The sequence below is a fragment of the Pygocentrus nattereri genome, chromosome 17, assembly GCF_015220715.1.
Source record: "Pygocentrus nattereri isolate fPygNat1 chromosome 17, fPygNat1.pri, whole genome shotgun sequence".
In the NCBI taxonomy this organism is placed as follows: domain Eukaryota; kingdom Metazoa; phylum Chordata; class Actinopteri; order Characiformes; family Serrasalmidae; genus Pygocentrus; species Pygocentrus nattereri.
The window spans coordinates 15,667,460-15,686,747 of record NC_051227.1 but is presented as its reverse complement, the minus strand read 5'-3'; the positions used below and the strand labels follow the sequence as shown (position 1 = coordinate 15,686,747).

Sequence of the window (19,288 nt, the reverse complement as noted above, 5' to 3'; positions counted from 1 at the left end):
TAATAACGCTTGATTAATAGAAATATCCGCACACTTCCCGAACTTCGCCTGGAACTCAGGCTGTGTTCCAATCTGTGTATTTCTGATAAGCTAACTAGAAGACTTAGGTGGTGCATGGAATTCAGTCCTCAATTGCTGGTGTGTCTTAGACCTGGGGTCTTCAACCTCGGCCCTGCTTCAGTTCTGCTCCAGTTCTGCTCCGGTTCTGCTTCAGCTCAGAACATCTCACGCTAGCCAGTGGTCTTAGTAGGATGTGTTAGAAAGTCTACTAGAGTGCAGCACACTGCGAAGAGCGCTAAATGGAACACGGCCCTAAGCTCCTCCTCCCGCTCTGTCATTGGCGGCTCCGCTTCGTTAAACGCGGGCTGCTCCTCACTTCGCGCTCACAGCTGCTGGCGAAGGCTGGAGGGTTGTGGTTTTTCTGTGTTTTATGACTTTTGAATCTCATTTTTTTTGGAGTTCGCCTGCATCTTCGAGGATAATTAAACCATGTCCGCCGCCTCAGGCAGTCAGAGATACCCGGTAAGCTGCTTTTAAAGCGTTAAACGTCCGTTTGTGTAGCTAACTTAACGTTAGCCAGCCTGCGTTTAGTGAAAGTTAACGGCTTGCGCTGTCATTAGCTAAACATGGCGATATCGTTAGTATTAATCGGAAATCTTAACGGAAATTTATTTTTAAGTGTGTCATTATTTTGAGTTGTGTTTTACTTCGTGGCGAAGTTGTTGTTCGCATTTACCGTAAATTGTTTGAATTTCCCGTTCCACCTTAAATGGTGCTGCAGCCGCAGCCTGGCGCTTCACGCGCGCCAGCTTGTAACGGCTGTAGCTTTTAAGGTGGAACGGGAAATTAGAATTAAACGTAAACTCGGCTCAGCTATTTTGCAGCCGCGTGTTTTATGGTCGATTTCCCTTAAATTCAAGATGAGTCTGTTGTTTAAAGTTAGCTAGGTAGCTGGGAAGCCACCGTCGTTTTGTGTTACTAGCAGACGCACTACTTTTAAAAAAGAGGGTTCTTTAGTAAAGACATGACTTGAATGGTTCGTTGAGTCTTCATGGTTCCATGCAGTTAGAACCATTGCCTTTACAAAAGAATCCTGGAAGAACCGCCTTTAACAGTGTAGGTTATGCTGTGTTGGTCTGTCACAGGTTACATTTCAGAAGGGTCCCTTTAAAGTGACTAGCTGTGTGATTTTCAGTTATTGACGTGTAACTTGCCACAAAAAGCATTTGAGAGTCCAGTACATCACTAATGCTAAGATTATTACTCATAAGATTAATAACTGATCAGCACATTGATTGATCAGTCTACTCAGGCTTTAGCAGAGCTCAGTAACACTGAGATTAATCACTGATCATCACATTGATTGATCAGTCTACTCAGACTTTAGCAGAGCTCAGTAACACAGATTAATAACTGATCATCACATTGATTTATCAGTCTACTCTGACTTTAGCAGAGCTCAGTAACACTGAGATTAATAACTGATCATCACATTGATTTATCAGTCTAGTCAGGCTTTAGCAGAGCTCAGTAACACAGATTAATAACTGATCATCACATTGATTTATCAGTCTACTCAGACTTTAGCAGAGCTCAGTAACACTGAGATTAATAACTGATCATCACATTGATTTATCAGTCTAGTCAGGCTTTAGAAGGAGCTTAAAAAACTTTTAAAGTAGTAAATAAACAAGCATTGAATGTACTTTTTGTTTAGTGTATTCTCAGATAAATGTAAAAAGTAACTGTATTATGAATACTGCCTTCACAAAATGTAACTTTCAATGAATACAGATACTTAATTTACATATTTTATATATGTGTTCCCAACACGCCTGTTCCTTTACATCCAAGCCCTGTGTACGCATGACCATACTTTTCCATAATGTCATGCAGAATGCTTGCCAGATTGAAAAACCAAACAACTGTTAAATTGTTTTTATGTTGTTTAAAAAAAATTGAAATGCTGAATTTGTCAGAATTGAGCACAGTCCATCTTAAAATGTAGTGAAGCCATGACTATACTGTTCTCCACTCTGCTGTGCAGCTCTTTAAACAGATTTATCTCTTTTGAAATGCAGTCATAACAATGAAACCGGTGAAATTTAGTGCACACATGGCATTGCGTTTCCATAGTAACATGCAGAATATGAGCCAAAATGAAAAGCAAAACCTCCACTACACTGTTTTCACCTTGCTTGACTTCTTTTTTCTTGTAATTTAAATGCACACATGAGACTGCATTTAAACAGTGACCTGAGCTGTGGAAATAGCTGTGCCTTCTGTACATCAAAAGACTGTGTTCAATTCTGACACCAATTCAGCGTTTCTTGTTGTAAATGCAAATCATCATGTATTCTTTCTCAATAAAAAGAGGTCAAGCAACATGAAAACAAAGTGATGGCATGTTTGTTTTTCTTTCTGGCACATAGTCCGCATGACATTATGGAAAAGTAACGTCATGTGTGCACTGCATTTACATTTGTCTACTGTAGTACTGGTAAGTCTCCTGCTTTATTTAACCTCTTATTCGCCAGGGTATATTTTGGTTGGTCCATTTTGACTTTACCTGACCAAGTCGTGAGGCAGATTATTCAGTAATTACATGAAACAAATGCAATTTTTAACTTGATTTATTTATGTTTTATGATCATACACCTATCGCTATATACTTACAATTTACTGCTGAAAGCCACATATTTCAGATACTCTTTGTATTATTTTATAAAAGTAATGTTTACATAGCAGATCACTGAAGAGTCTGTTTATAGTTTATAGCCCAGATTTGGGGAAAAACGGCTCGACTTTCAGTAGAAAAACAAACTGAGTTCAGCTTCTTTTATTATAAGGGTTTAAAATGACATCACCATCTATTTGACTGGAAAGAAGAGTTACAGCCTCACACGACGCCCAGCTTCTGAATGTAGCTTATGAAATATGAAAGTCATGAAGAATATGACCAAGTGCGTTTTGGAACCACCGGCGGTCTCCAGGCATTTAAGAGGTTTAGTAAATTTCTAGTACATTTCCATTAGTAAATGGGCAGTGGATGACAGCAGAGATAATTCATGTGATTGAGCAGGTGAGATAAGGCTGTAGGTTAAGTTAGGTTAAATCCTTTTCCACATCTCGAGCACATGACCGACAGAAAGGGGGAAACGGGGCAGACAGGTCCACACAGAATAAAGAGAATATTAATGAAGTGTAATGTTCTGATAATATGGTGTAAACTAGTTGAAGATATTTAAGAGAGTATGATACGCTGATTGCATGTTGGGCTGCATTCCTACGCATGTATTAAAGGGGGACTCCCCTGCATCTTTTCTCAGACTGAAGGGAGCCTCAGTCAGAAACTTTGACTCCCTCTTTTAATTGGATTGTGATGGTTCCTTGGTGCCTCACGTATTGTAAAAATTATGGCGCTTTGAAATTGGATGGATCTTTTTTTTAATCAAGGGAGTGTTGTTGCCTTTGTGTGTAATCAGAAACAGACTCCCCTTTACAGCTGACCAGTTCTTAGTATCTGCATGTACTGGAAATACAAAAACAAATAATTGTCACAATGCCACGATTGTTTGAGCTCCATTATTTTATTTAAGAAAATCATCCATATAAGATTTACCTTCCTTATAAATAAATTGACAGTGATTCGTTGTAACTTTGCATGATGATGCATATTTTAATACCCTGTTTAAAAAGGTCCATTTAAAAGCTTCTCTGTTTAGTTTTTTTTTCTAGAAAAAGTGTTTTAGAATCTAAAAGTTTGGTTCGCTATTCAGTAAATTTTAAAAAACTGATTACTTGATTTATTGTCAAAGCAATCAACATATTACTCAGTTAATAATGTAAAATGTGTACTGAATTAGTGAAATTTTTCCGTTGGAGCCGTCAGAGGGTGATGTAGTGTTACAGGTAGCGGCCCAGTTAATGCTGTCCTCTGGGTTAAATCCATAAACCAATTGACCCGGATCCTCACGCCTCCAGTCCCGTGCGCTGGCTTTCAGCTTCAGCACCTGAATGAATGAACTGAGCACCATTAGTGCTGCTTCAGTGAGGAAGTCCTTTCTTTCCTGTTTCCCATCTTCTGTGACTTAAGCGTTACTGTGTTTACACTTCATTTATGTTTGTTAGCTCATTTCTTCAGGATATTTGGAAAATAAGTAACCAAATCTAGAAATTAAATAGGAAATTAGGTCTAAAAATATGTATTAATGTAAGATAACCTTCGTTCTCAGAGTTGCTGTGTCTTTGACCAGTGCTGCCCAAAGCTGCCCCATGCGGATGTTTTAATTTGGCCTCCCAAAAGGTACCTTAACCCCACCCTTTCACCCAACGAGAGAACAAGCTAGGAGTGGGCGATATGGCGAATATTTATCATGACACTTAAAAAGGTCCACCAAATTTTCAAAACTTCTGTCTAATCACATGTTTAATATGTAAACTGAGTCATTCAGAGCGGTTTGGTGTGAAACGCTCAGGTCTAGAGAAACTTACAGAGTCAGAACTGTTCACAGTGGTGGTGATAGGAACCAGACGTCCACCTCAAATCTATCACCTGAAATGGGTACACGTGCCGTGCCTGATGCCTAGATATTGCTAAATAGTTTTAAGAGCAGATTTTGGCCTAAAATGTACTTTTAAAAATCTATTTATGGCACAGAGGTGTTAAACGGGGCTGATTATGCGCTCCTTTTAATAAAACATGCCGTCGATCAGTGTCATTTAAGTACTGATGACATCCACGATTTGCTCAGAAGAGAATATAATCATGATAATGTAATTCATTACAATTAACAATGGAATATCATTACACTGCCCACCTATACAGTATACATCCTCTCATGTGTTTCACTTTGAGCATTTTAGTTACAGAATACAGGTTTGTTTTTTAGTGCCTGAGATTTTCTGAGCATTTTCTTCCATGATGGGTCAGGGTGGTGGAAGGGGTTAAAACACGAGATTACAGGGAAAAAATTTCATGCAAGCTGGTGTAAAGTGATAATACAGACGTTCAGAGGTGGGGACAAAAGCTATTATATTTCAGTGGAAATGTTTAGTCTTTTAAATTATATAATGTGATCAGTTCTGCTAAATATGATCTGAAACATTAGTCAGAAAAAGGATCATTTATATTTCAGAAGTGTCTTTTAAACATTACCATGGCTTTACAACAGATAACACAAAGTGTGTTAGCATTTATTATAGTGTGGTCATTGTAATTATATTAGTAATCAAGTAATCTGCAGATTTTTTTTTTCCTTGACAGTTAATCAAACAATCAGAGGTTTTAAAATTATGTGAATAACCAACCATGTGAACCCTTTTCAAACCATACAAAGGTCTCACAATACCTTACTGAAATGGGGCGAAAAAGCCTTTACAAAGACTCTATTGTATAAAAGCATTATGTGGGGGGTAAAAATGGCCATAAATCAGTGTTGATAAGACACTGTTTGAAATTGTATGGGAGAAATTTAAAATATGCTTTATCATTCAGCTACCGATTCATTGAGAAAATGTAATCAAGACAGTTGAGAGGTGAACAGTGAGTTTTTACACACTGTGTCCACTCACTGTCCACTCTCTTAGACACTCCTACCTTGTCGGTCCACCTTGTAGATGTAAAGTCAGAGACGACAGCTCATCTGCTGCTGCACAGTTTGTGTTGGTCATCCTCTAGTCCTACATCAGTGGTCACAGGACGCTGCCCACAGGACACTGTTGGCTGGATGTTTTTGTTTGGTGGACTCCTCTCAGTCCAGCAGTGACACTGAGAAGTTAAACTCCAGCATCACTGCTGTGTCTGATCCACTCAGACCAGCACAACACTAACATGCCACTACCACGTCAGTGTTACTGCAGTGCTGAGAATGACCCACCACCCAAATAGTACCTGCTCTGTGAGGGTCCATGGGGGTCCTGACCACTGAAGAACAGGGTAAAAGGGGCTAACAAAGTATATGAGAAACAGATGGACTACAGTCTGTAACTGTAGAACTACAAAGTGCAGCTATACAGTAAGTGGAGCTGATCAAATGGACAATGAGCATAGAAACAAGGAGGTGGTAATGCCCGATCGTTGTGTATATGTATATATAACTTTTTTTTTTTTCTTGTCTTGAGGGTCGTAGTGTTTACATATGTTACAAAGCCAAATGCCTGTATTGCTGCGAGACTTTTTCCAGCATGTTTCTTGTTTTCTTTTTAGGTTATAATGCATAACCAAAATTCAAGAGGCTGTATTCTTTAACCAGCGGAGCTTTGTCAAGTGCAGAGCCTGGGAAGTGCTGATGCTGACGCTGCCGTCTGACCACTAACGTCACCTTTTCTGTGCCCTCTGAGAGAAACCATCTCACTGTGCCTTCAAGCAGCTAAACCACATAAGCTTCAACAAACTACTCGGTAAGTGTTCTTGCACACAGAGAAGACCGTCTGTTTGTTGTGCCCTCATTTGTAATGTTTGGCACGGGCTGTTCCCCCTTCATTGCAGAACCTTCAGAATGATTCCCAACGGCTGTTTGGTGTTTGAAGATGAGAGCTTCTTGGACTCCACCGTGGCGAAGATGAACGCTCTTCGCAAGAGCGGGCAGTTCTGTGATGTCAGGCTGCAGGTAAAAGAAAACATGAAGGACATAATAGATAAGGAACACCATGGAAGTGTAACAGGTACAGTGGTGTCGCTGCTAGTGGATCAAAACTCGGAATCTCTTAACAAGAATAAATATCTGGCGACAACTTAATCTTTTGGTGCTGGATTATGCCGCCTCTCAAACCCTTACAAGTTTCTAACATGTACTTTTTGAACTGCTAAAAAGTCAGCAAAATGGTGCCAGCTAGCGAAACGCTATCATTATCTCACAATACGGTTTCGCTTGTAAAAGGTAATGATTATTTTTACCGCAAGTAATATGTTCTCAGTGCATATGACACCCTTTGACATGCTTAATTGGAGTTTTTAGGGGGCTTTTCAGTGATTTTTAAATTACTGTACAACTGTGTACAAAGGACAGGCTTATCAGTATATCAGACATTCTTGACGAGCGCAACATCACCCCCTACTTTGAGCTCCACCTTCACATTGAATTGGTTTAGAACAGTGTTTCCCAGATCTGGTCCCCAGGCTCCCCAGATGTAGGGACTAAGGTGAACATTTGTAACTTGGGTTGTGCTTCAGACCCCTTCCCCAAGTGCATAAATCTGATGATTATGAGCTCCTTGGCGGTCGTGGGCTGGCGGTCAGGGAACCAGCCTCGTGAGTGGAAGGTCACCGGTTCGATCTCCTGAGTTGACAGTACAGGAGGTGTCCTTGAGCAAGGCACCCAACCCCAAACTGCTCCCTTGTTGCTGTGGATAAGGCTGCCCACTGCTCCGGGCAAGTGTGCTCACTGCCCCCTGGTGTGTGTGTGTGTGTGTGTGTGTGTGTGTGTGTATTCACTAGTGTGTATGTGGTGTTTCACTTCACAGATGGGTTAAATGTGGAGGTGAAATTTCCCTGTTGTGGGACTAATAAGGGTCACTTAACAAACTTAATAATTAATTCAGAGGATGTGAGTGAATTATCTGCTGTTGTCATCATATCTTTATCAGTACAGTGTTGATTTTGCATTTGCATTTGATTTGCAGACTTAAACCTTGACCGAGACCCTCTTTTTGAACCTGGTCTTGTGGCGTTAATAAAAAAAAATGGTGTGAGAAACTCCCGACTCAACACCTTCGAGTTTTAAATTATTTTTTAACTGTTCTGTTTTAACAAAATCTTACAGTTCTGCTTTAAATCTGGACCCCTGAATTCATCTTTTGGTCCTGAGTTTGTAGTCAATTGAACTGTTCACTGACCTCAGTAGCCGTCTAGTGTCATGCCTACCAGTGTTGGCAAAATTCAGGACAGTAAACTTGATTTTAGAAATTTCATACTCTTGTTTGTTCCTACCTACATGTAGCCTAGAGCTACTTCTTGTTGTCCTCAGACGATCATTGCAAGGAACAGCCATGCTTCTTTGGTGGTCCCTTTCCATTGATTGACAGGGTAGTTGGGAGCTGATAAATTGTACTCACTTGTGGTTGTTGATTTTCTTTCCTCAGGTTTGTGGTCATGAGCTAATGGCCCACCGTGCAGTCCTGGCCTGCTGCAGTCCATACCTGTTTGAGGTATTTAACAGTGAGGCAGAGCCTCAGGGGGGCATTTCTCTGGTGAAGTTTGATGACCTGAACCCAGAAGCTGTAGAAATCCTGCTCAACTACGCTTATACCGCACAGTAAGTGTCTTTACACGCCTGTTAGAGGTATAAATCCCTGACTTTCAAAGGATTTGATTATAGTGCTTTAGGAAATTATTCACTTCATAATGAAACATCAAATCTTGCCATGATTTTGGTGAAAATCTATTTTGTTCCATTTTTGAACAAATTGAAAAAAATTTTTTTCCTGTTTTGAGTATTTGAGCTTTGAGTTTTATTCTGGCTAAAATAGTGTATAGGCTACTTAATTGGATATTGTATTTGATTAACATTCCAAAATTGATTGGAAAAGGTCTGGCTGCAGACATGCACTCTCAGCCTGACATGCACTGCCAGCCTATTGATGAAGTCAGTGCCACTCTGCCACGACGGTGTTTTTGTCGGTTTTATGAGGAAAAACAGCAAACCGTACTGTTGATTGACGAGTTACGCTAAACATACACTATATTGCCAAAAGTATTCTGTTGTCTGCCTTCACACGCATATGAAGTCAAGTGACATCCCATTCTTAATCCCTAGGGTTTAATATGATGGCGGCCCACCCTTTGCAGCTATAACAGCTTCAACTCTTCTAGGAAGGCTTTCCACAAGGGTTAGGAGTGTGTTTATGGGAATTTTTGACCGTTCTTCTAGAAGCGCATTTGTGAGGTCAGACACTGATGTTGGATGAGAAGGCCTGGCTCACAGTCTCCGCTCTAATTCATCCCAAAGGTGTTCTATCGAGTTGAGGTCAGGACTCTGTGCAGGCTGGTCAAGTTCTTCTGCACCAAACTCAGTCATCCATGTCTTTATGGACCTGCTTTGTGCACTGGTGGACACGTATGTCATGTTGGAACAGGAAGGGGCTGTCCCCAAACTGTTCCCACAAAGTTGGGAGCATGAAATTGTCCAAAATCTCTTGGTGCTGAAGCATTAAGAGTTCCTTTCGCTGGAACTAAGGGGCCGAGCCCAACTCCTGAAAAACAACCCCACACCATAATCCCCCCCTCCACCAAACTTTACACTTGTCTGACAAGTACCGTTCTCCTGGCAACCGCCAAACCCAGACTCGTCCATCAGATGGCCAGATGATTGGTCACTCCAGAGAACTCGTCTCCACTGCTCTAGAATCCAGTGGTGGCGCTTTACACCACTGCATTCCACGCTTTGCATTGCACTTGGTGATGTAAGGCTTGGATGTAGCTGCTTGGCCATGGAAACCCATTCCATGAAGCTCTCTACGCTGTTCTTGAGCTGATCTGAAGGCCACATGAAGTTTGGAGGTCTGTAGTGATTGACTCTGCAGAAAGTTGGTGACCTCTGCGCACTATGCGCCTCAGCATCCACTGACCCCACTCTGTCATTTTACGTGGCCGACCACTTCGTGGCTGATTTGCTGTCGTTCCCAATCACTTCCACTTTGTTATAATCCCACTGACAGTTGACTGTGGAATATTTAGTAGTGAGGAAATTCCGCGACTGGACTTGTTGCACAGGTGGCGTCCGATCACGGTACCACACTGGAATTCTCTGAGCTCCTGAGAGCGACCCATTCTTTCACTAATGTCTGTAGAAGCAGTCTGCAGGCCTAGGGGCTTGGTTTTATACACCTGTGGCCATGGAAGTGATTGGAACACCTGAATTCAATTATTTGGATGGGTGAATGAATGCTTTTGGAAATATAGTGTACATTAACATTGTTGTGCTGTTAATAAGGTAATTAAATATGGAAACTTTAAAAGTAAAAGCTACCACTACGAGAAGACAAGAATGTCAGGTTTATTCGCAGAAAAAACAAGAAGGCTACTGAAACTTAAAGTCTTGCTGAAGACGATTAGTGACGATTAGGTTATCAAAAACTGTAATATTGATTTAAAACAGAACTCATCAAGGATTTGAGGAGGTTGTGACAACTTGCTCAACGTAGTACCGATTACTTTTGCTGTCTCGTCACCGTCTTCACAACCTCCTAGAAAGTTGCCACAACTTTCGGAGTAATTATATTTCAATATTGTGACAATGTAGAGAGCAATCTGAATCCTTTACACTGTGATATCAACCCATCAGAAAAAAACAGAAAACCATTAGAGACGACTGGAGGCGCCCGGGAACAGACACTTTTAATGGGTTCTGATTTTTTCCAACAGAGAGGCACATTAAATGTAATTCTCTTGTGTTATGGACAAAAAATGGATTAAGTGATGATCTTGTTAAGCAAAAGTTACCGGCCCATTGGGCTGGTTCTGCTGTTGTCAGAGAGTGCATGTGCACGTGATATCACTGAGGCTGAGTGTGCATCTCGCTGAGAAAGCTTGTCTTTTTTCCATCAGTCATGCCTCATATCTTTGTAAGCCTACTGTGAAAACACAGCACTCAGTCAGTCCGCAATAAGCTTCAAACGAAACTGTCCTTCTTTTCTCCCTTCGCAGGCTCAAGGCTGAGAGAGATCTCGTGCGCAGTGTCTACTCAGCAGCGAAAAAGCTAAAAATGGAAAGAGTCAAACAGGTGAGGCTGACGCTGCTGTTCAGTATGCAGACTATCAGATTCTGTTTCTGCGAATGTCGCCTTCTTTACCTCAAACGTGCTTTGTCTGTTCTCTTCGTCCCTCTTCCGTCCAGATCTGTGGAGATTACCTGTTGTCAAAGATGGACTGCCAGAGTGCCATAGCTTACCGTAACTTTGCCAGCAGTATGAGTGATGGACGACTGCTGGGGAAAATTGATGGCTACATCCAGGAACACCTGCTGGACATTTCAGAGAAAGAAGACTTCCTCAAACTTCCTCGTCTTAAGGTGAATTAGGAAAAGACTTCAAACTTACCTTTCTCAGTTTTTCTTTCTTTTTCTCCACTTTTTTCCTCCTTTTTTTGTCTCTTTCTCTTCTATTTTTTTCTCTGGTTAGTACTTTTTACATATTCTGCTATTTTCTTGATTTGCTTGCACTGTATGATTATGTACTGTACTGTATAAACATTGTTTACAACCATTTTTCTGGGCAGTGAGTGTGTTTATACCAGTGAAAATACTACATAACATTAGAACAAATATGACTAAACATAAATGCAGTAAAACGTAAGAGGACTGTGATGTTTTCAGTGAAGTTCTGAATATGTTGGTCAGAAGAATACCGTTAGATCGACTTCTGCCTGCTCTGCATCAGAAGACTTATACAGCTCTTTTCTTTCCTAGCTGGAGGTGATGTTGGAAGAGAACCTGAACTTGCCGAGTAACGGAAAGCTCTACTCTAAAGTGATCAGCTGGGTTCAGCGCAGCCTGTGGGAGAGTGGAGAGCCACTAGAGAAACTGATGGATGAGGTCGGTATCAACATCCTCGACCTCTGACTCACAAACATTGATGTCAGAGTAATATAGGGAAACAAGTGATTTACAATTCATGGTTCACTTTAGTTAGAGTTGCCTGTTGGCTCGTTTGCATCTAGTCCCATGTTGCTCATTATCTTGGCATCAAGTAAGCTGTGTGTGCTAACGGCCAAACCACAGCATTGTTTCTGTGAAGCCAACAGCCACAGGGAGTTCCTGTGTTGTTGCAGGTGCAAACACTGTACTACTCAGCAGACCACAAGCTGCATGATGGCAGAGCGGTGGAGGAGGCTGAAGTGTCTGGCTCCGAGGATGACCACATCCAGTTTGTACAGGTACAGGAGTGGGCGTAGGGCTCACAGGCTAAGCCACTAGAAATAACTCATACACTACATTGACAAAAGTATTGGGACACCTACACTTTACAGGAGATCTACACCCACAGGAGCTTTAATGAATCCCATTCTAAATCCATAGGCATTACTATGGACTTGGTCCCCATTTGCAGCTGTAACAGCTTCCACTCTTCTGGGAAGCTTTCTACAAGATTTTGGAGAGAGTCTGTGGGAATTTCTGCCCATTCATCCACAATCTCCATTCTAGATCATCCCAAAGGTGTTAGATGGGGTTGAGGTCAGGGCTCCTTGAGGGCCAGTCAAGTTCTTCCAAACCAAACTCACCAAGTCATGTCTTTATGAACCTTGCTTTGTGCACTGGGGCTCAGTCATGCTGGAACAGACAAGGTTGTTCCGCAAACTGTTTACACAAAATTGGAAACATAAAATTGTCCAAAATGTCTTGGACTGCTGAAGCATTAAGGTTTTCCTTTACTGTGACTAAGGGGAGAGTTCTATGATTTAAGAGCTTCCCGAAACGTTTGTCTGTATAGTGTAGCTGCAGTAGTGTGTGTACAGTCAGTGTTGTGGTCAGTACTGTAAATACTAACCAGACAAAGTATATTACAAGAAAGAAAACTCACTGTTGTGGTTTAGCAGAAGAAAGCCCCTCGTGAGAGCCTGCAGAAGCAGCCGAGTGCAGCCTCCACCTCCTCCAGCCCCAACGGCCAGCCCAACAAACACGAGTGGAAATACATCGCATCAGAGAAAACCAACAGTGAGTCAACTTCGCTTTTCCATTTCATTTTCCAATGCAGTTTCCAGCCTTCCAGATATGTTATAGGGATGTCAAACTCCAGTCCTACAGAGCTACGCTGCTACAGTTTTCAGAGAGCTGTCAGATAATTCCTTACAATTTTAATGGTTTAATGATTTGACAGTTGATTGGTACCTTTTTATTATAAAATATTACTTTTTTTATATATATAATCTTTGATTTCTACCCAGCTTTTCAATCCCTGATTTCTGATTTTTGTATTGCTTGGCTACATTGTAAATGAGGGTCTCCCTCAATGTATTCCGAGTTTAAATAAAGTTTGATTAGATTCTAAAGGATTTTAAAGCAGAGAAGATGATAAATATTTCTGCTGTGGTTTCTGGTGCTCATATTTAGATAGACTTCAGATCAGCATCTAATATCCATGTAATATTTAATTACCTGTGCTGTTTTTGCTCTTGCAACAAAAGAAGAGTCCTAAAGCAGCAATTGCATTATGAGAACATCCAAAAAATTTTTGTAAATGGGGGGAAAAACGCATTCATTTGTTTAACTTGTTTATTAGTTATTTACTGTTTAGTTTTGTGAGCCTGTTATTAATAATTGGTACTTGCCTCCCCATCCTGTGGTTCAGACAGTACATACCTGTGCCTGGCGGTGCTGCGGGGCGTCTTGTGTGTGATTTCTCTGCATGGCCGCAGCAGCCCCCACAGCTCCCCCTCCACCACGCCCTGCCTGCAGAAGAGTCGTAGTCTGGAGGCCTCGCCGGACGAGCTCACCGACAGGCTACTGAAGCCCATGCACTATGCCCGATCCGGTCTGGGCACCGCCGAACTGGATGGAAAACTCATCGCTGCAGGTAAATGTGCTGCAAACACTTGGTTTGTGTAGCTTGTCTGGCTTTGTGTAGCCAAAGCCTGAACCACCTCATCCAGGACCACCTCATCCGGAACTTTCTAGTGTGTGTGATTTATATAGAAAGTTGCTTTATAGAATATCAGTAGTCTTTTGAGTATCTTTAATTTTGGGGTGTGTTTTTGGTTGTGCTGTGGAATTTTAATGTATTGTATGTATGTAGCACTTCCCTACTTGAATAAGCTGTTTTTTTTTTTTTTGTGTTTTTTTTTTTTACTTCATTTGCACAGTTTGAACAAGAATTTTACACTTTAACATGAACTTTGACATGCTGTGATTTACAGTAATCTCAGGTTCATCCGTGAAGCATTGTTTTATTTGTTTGTATTAGAAGGGTGAAGGAATTGAAACGCAATGAACTAGTCATGGATTTATTTCTATCGACTGATTTTTATGGCTCTATTCCAGCCAAAGCTGAATCCATCCATCCATCCATCCATTTTCTAATCCGCTTCCCCGTCAGGGTCGCGGGGCCAAAGCTGAATCACTACAGAAAATCCTTGTTTCATCTTAAGCTTAATTGGCCATACAGATAACGGTAAATCCTGCACTGTTGACACACTAGCTATCAAAATTAAGCAATGTTAAGGGTAGGAAAGAGATGGTAAGCAATAAAAAAAATCTGAAAAGATTATCAAACTTTTTTTCCCTTCATTATTTAAAATTAAAGTATTTTGCAGTTCCCATATTCCCACCTCCCACATTCTGTGCTGGATAAAAAAAGATCTGAAAGGTTTCAGTGTATTACATATATTAAGATGTACTTGAAACCCTGCAACAACTAAACATTTAAAATATCAATAAGCATGAAAAACTGCTGCTGATGGCACTTTTTTTAGCTTGAGGCTTGAACGCTGCCATTTACTCCCGGCTTGCTGTGGCTGTGATGTGGGTGTTTGGTTGCTTCTCATTGGTCTAACACTTCTACAGGCAGTTCACAAGTTCAGTGTTGAGCGTAAATTTCCCACTTAAAACTTAAAACAGCAGTGTTGAGTCTTAAGACTCAACTTAGACTCACTTAGATTTTAAGGCTCTAATTTACCTTAAAGCTCTGCTTACAGCACAGAGTGTCTATCTGTTAATGTTCTGGCACGAGATCTTGGATCTGCAGATACTGACCTTCAGCAAACACATTCTGTAAAATACAGAAATGGGGAGAGACTCATTCAGTTATTCTGCTTCTAAACTGTGGAGGTCAGTTCAACTTTTATTAGACAGTCAAGCTTAGAGCTCACTTTTAAGAAGCATCTAAAAACATTATTATTATTATTATTATTATTATTATTATTATTATTATTATTAGTGTGATTTGACAATTGCATTTTATTTTTTCAACATTTGCTGTTTAAATAGGAAAAATATTTTCAGTCCTAATACAAAGAGGGAGGGGAAAAAAAACCCAGCAAATGCTGCTCATTGACTTCATGAGGGCCACTCTGTCCATGCATATAAACCACTTGACATTCCAGTGTAACTGATGATTGCTTATTGAGGTTTCCAGGTTCTACTTGAGACCTGGAATGAGCAAGTTGTGCGTTTCAAATTTGAATACCTCATATTTTGATATCAGGATGTAAATAATTAGTTCTTGCAGGTCTGTTGCTGTTTTACCTATTAAAACTAAGTGGTTGCTTTTCATACAGGTGGCTACAACAGGGAGGAATGTTTGAGGACCGTTGAGTGTTACGACCCGAAGAAGGACTGCTGGACTTTCATTGCTCCGATGAGAACTCCTCGCGCCCGCTTCCAGATGGCAGTCCTGATGGTGAGGCCTGGTTCCACTTGTTGGTCCCTGGTATTAATGAAGGTGTAGACATGTTTGCCGAGTGTCTGAGACCTTTTCTCTTTTCTCAGGGCCAGCTGTATGTAATGGGTGGCTCAAACGGTCACTCGGACGAGTTAAGTTGTGGAGAGATGTATGACCCACGGGCTGACGAGTGGACGAGAGTTCCTGAGCTCAGAACTAACCGCTGTAATGCGGGTACATTTCCATATAGTCTGAAGTTTCCTAAAGCTTTGTTTCTAGTATGTTGTGTTTTTTTTTTTTTTGTTTGTTTTTTTTATGCTTGTTACAAAGAAATGTTATTTATTGATTTTTGTTTTTAAATTTATTTTTAAAGCTGTTGAGTTCTGGAGTTTATTACTCTGTTTCAGTTCATCTTGTGAAGCCCAGACAACATTAACTGACACTGATGCTGTGTTGCAGGTGTGTGCACTTTACATAACCGGCTGTTGGTGGTCGGAGGGTCTGATCCCTGTGGGCAGAAGGGACTTAAGAACTGTGACTCATTCGACCCGGTGACCAAAACGTGGACCAGCTGCGCACCTCTCAATATCCGTAAGTCCTTAATTAAAGTGATTTAAACTTTAAAAAAAAAAAAAAAATTTTAAATGTTAAAAACAAGCTGTTCATTATTCTGATGCAGACTCTCTCTCTGCTGTTTTTAGGGAGGCACCAGGCAGCTGTGTGTGAGCTGGACGGCTTCGTGTACGTGATTGGTGGTGCCGAATCGTGGAACTGCCTGAACTCAGTGGAGCGCTTTAACCCCGAGAACAACACCTGGACCCTCGTGTCCCCCATGAACGTGGCCCGCAGAGGGGCTGGAGTGGCTGTGCATGAGGGTGAGCCTAAAGCAGGAAGTAAAATTAATCAGTGAGAGTGAAATGAGTTTGTTTAAAGCTCCAGTTAGGAAGAGGTGGTTTTTAACAGAACTCTTACTAAACCATGTGAAGTGTAGCTCACTGTGTGTATTGCTTGCAGAGCTAGTTTATGTTGGGGCTTAAAGCGCTACTTTTGAGAGGAAAAAATGCCAAATTTGCATTCTCATTTATTTTCATTTTTGTAGTGGAGCTACTAGGATAATGTAACTAACAGGTAATGGAAGTTCATAACCATCAATGAACACCATGCAAGCTGCAAATAAAGTGGATAAATGCATGTCGATGATCGTGAAGTGTGTGTATATCTTGCTAACTGGAGTGGTTGTTTATTCACAGGAAAGCTGTTTGTGGTGGGAGGATTCGATGGGTCACGTGCTCTGAGCTGCGTCGAAGTCTATGACCCGGCTCGGAACGAATGGAGGATGCTGGGAAGTATGACGACAGCACGTAGCAACGCGGGCGTGGCCGTGCTGAACGGGGTGGTCTGTGCTGTCGGGGGTTTCGATGGGAATGACTTTCTGAACACCATGGAGGCGTATGACCCAGAAACAAACGAATGGAGCGCCTGTGTGGAGGCTTTGGCTGAATTGGAGGAGTAGAGGAGCATTAGGTTTTAATTCCTCCAGTAAATGGGCTTGATGGCATAGTCTTTCTATTTGGGGATGGGCGATATGACAAAAATGTGTCATGATGCTTGACATGTCATGGCCATGACGATTTTTTTGAGGTTAGAGATCAAAATTCATCAGTAGAGATGCATTTTAATTTAAAATGCTATTAAAAGTGAGGGCAGGTTTTTATTCAGTGTTTCACATACTATGGTGCACTAAAGACACATGCACGTCTGATATCGTACACATTGTGACAATTTAAACATGTTGTCACAATAACAATGATTTCATATTGCCCACCCCTAATGTGGTGGGTTGGGGTTTATTTTTTTTTTTCCCCAAATTTTGTTTTTCTTCCTGTTATCTCTGGAGCTTCTGGGGGAAATTAGCAGTGTGTGACAGAATCACACAAGGTTGCCTAAAGCAACATTTAAGCCTTTGCATATTGCATTAAATACTGAGCTGTAGATATTATGTTTTCTCCATTATTAGTCTTTCTTATTAAGAATGGGGGAATATACGAGGTTGAAATCTCATCAGAAAGACACGATTTCAGTGAATTGCTGGAATTGACAAATTTAATTCAGTATATACTCTGTAGCTTGCTGCTGTTAGACTAATGGGAAACCTAGTTGTTAGTACATTCAAACTCTGACTAGTAAGAAGGTCTTGCACATTAGAGGAGAGAAGTATGATTGCAGTGAAAGCCTCTCAAGTCGTTCTACAAGAGGTTGTCATGTTGTAGTGTTGCTGTATAAGGAGGTATCTTTTTACAATTGCCTTTTTTATGATTTTTATATTCTGGTGAGTGACTAATATGATGAATGGATAAAACTAAGGAACACAGAGAAGCCAGCATTCAACCTTCCAGTTCGTACTGTATGTTTTTGCTGAGGAACTTGGTGCTGCGGTTTATTAATAGTTTTTGACTTCAGGCCTTGTCTCTCAGTGCATCTATCTCCGCCTGTTTTGACTTTTAGGACTTTTAATTTGAGATGAATTTACAGTTTGTACATACTAGGTTGATCTTTCATATGTAATAAAGGTATCTGTGGAATAAGGCCTGCTATTTGTTCATTTGAATCACTTCCATCACCTACAAAAGGGCCAACAGTCCCTTCTGACAGTTTGAATGGGGATAAATTCTGTTGTCTGGGTTACAAAACTGATGGCTGCTGTTGGCCATTCATAAAAAGACGGTAATCCTAATCCGGGATCCTTCCGCTTACGCTAGGCGGTCAGGCTGCAGCAGAGGCTAGTAGAGTGGGTTCAGTCAGGGTTCTGGCTGTGGGAAGTCTCCGAACGTCCTGAAGGGTGAACCTCTGCTACTACACTTGGTCGTTAAGCTGCTAATTTAATCTGTGATGGGCTCGAACAGGAACAAGTGCAGGTCACCAGGGCTAGACAGCTGGCATTTCCCAAGCATCTTTGATTAAGACTGGGGTCTAGTAGTGAACTACGCTGCCTGTTAAACGTCTGGGGGCACGTTTTTTATAAACTTAATACAGATGAGCGTTTGCTTTGCTTAAAGGGGAATTCCACTGATTTTTTTTTTTTTTTTCTTTCTTTCTACATGAATTATCGTGAGAGCGGTTTGGTGTGAAATGTTTGATTCTAGAGACTGATGTCTTTACAGTGGTGGTGATAGGAACTAGGGGTTGCCATGACTACAACACAGATATAGATGTTTTATTTACTATCCAAACCCACCAGTGATCCTACACCAGTCTTCTGAGTTTTACACTCACTGGCCACTTTATTAGGTACATCTTGCTAGTAAAGGTTGGACCCTCTTTTGCCTTCAGAACTGCCTTAATTCTTCGTGTCACACTTTCAGCAAGCTGTTGGAAACATTCCTCAGAGATTTTGGTTGGTTACTTGAGTTCCTGTTGCCTTTCTATCATCTAGAACCAGTCTGCCCATTCTTCTCTGACCTCTCACATCAACAAGGCATTTTCGTCCACACAACTGCCGCTCACTGGATATTTCCTCTTTTTCGGACCGTTCTCTGTGAACCCTAGAGATGGTTGTGCGTGAAAATCCCAGTAGATCAGCAGTTTCTGAAATACTCAGACCAGCCCGTCTGGCACCAACAACCACACCACGTTCAGAGTCACTTAAATCACAAAACTATAATAAAACTGACATGAGGTGGTGCATTCATAACCATTCATTTCATGTAGGAACTTTGTGAGGAGCTTTTAGAGGTGGACGTCTGGTTCCTATCACCACCACTGTGAAGAGCGTTTCACACCAAATCGTTCTGAATGACTCCTGTTTACATCTCAACCATTTCATTATGTACACACTTAAAAATTATGGTTCTCCAAGGGTTCTTTAGTAAAGAACATGGCTCTATATAGAACCATGAGCATTCAAAAAACCCAATCATGATTAAAGGGTTCTTTGTATTGTGAAGGGGTTCTTCAGACTGATGGAGAGTGTGTTGTAA

General features: G+C 41.1%; 1 protein-coding gene across 2 annotated transcripts; it reads left to right on the top strand.

Annotated features, from left to right (window-relative positions):
* The first annotated feature begins 376 nt into the window (after window positions 1-376).
* ivns1abpb (influenza virus NS1A binding protein b) lies at window positions 377-17,898 on the top strand. Of its 2 annotated transcripts, none has more exons than XM_017725696.2 (15): window positions 377-522; window positions 6,209-6,402; window positions 6,491-6,611; window positions 8,083-8,255; window positions 10,646-10,721; window positions 10,835-11,008; window positions 11,405-11,530; window positions 11,767-11,871; window positions 12,532-12,649; window positions 13,284-13,508; window positions 15,208-15,329; window positions 15,419-15,545; window positions 15,771-15,902; window positions 16,013-16,186; window positions 16,562-17,898. In XM_017725696.2, the coding sequence occupies exons 3-15, from the start codon at window positions 6,501-6,503 to the stop codon at window positions 16,822-16,824; spliced, it is 1,926 nt and encodes a 641-aa protein (XP_017581185.1). In that variant the 5' UTR covers window positions 377-522; window positions 6,209-6,402; window positions 6,491-6,500; the 3' UTR covers window positions 16,825-17,898. The 2 variants fall into 2 exon arrangements, with proteins under 2 accessions (XP_017581185.1, XP_017581184.1); XM_017725695.2 differs by having other exon boundaries at window positions 12,529-12,649.
* Window positions 17,899-19,288: the final 1,390 nt, after the last annotated feature.

What these genes read in the sequence shown, in the direction of transcription:
- ivns1abpb (XM_017725695.2), top strand. Translation starts at nt 6,501, where the DNA reads ATGATTCCCAACGGCTGTTTGGTGTTTGAAGATGAGAGCTTCTTGGAC. An exon ending in TCAAACTTCCTCGTCTTAAG is followed by an intron (nt 11,009 to 11,404) that starts GTGAATTAGGAA and finishes TTTCTTTCCTAG; the next exon opens with CTGGAGGTGATGTTGGAAGA. An exon ending in TAGAGAAACTGATGGATGAG is followed by an intron (nt 11,531 to 11,766) that starts GTCGGTATCAAC and finishes GTGTTGTTGCAG; the next exon opens with GTGCAAACACTGTACTACTC.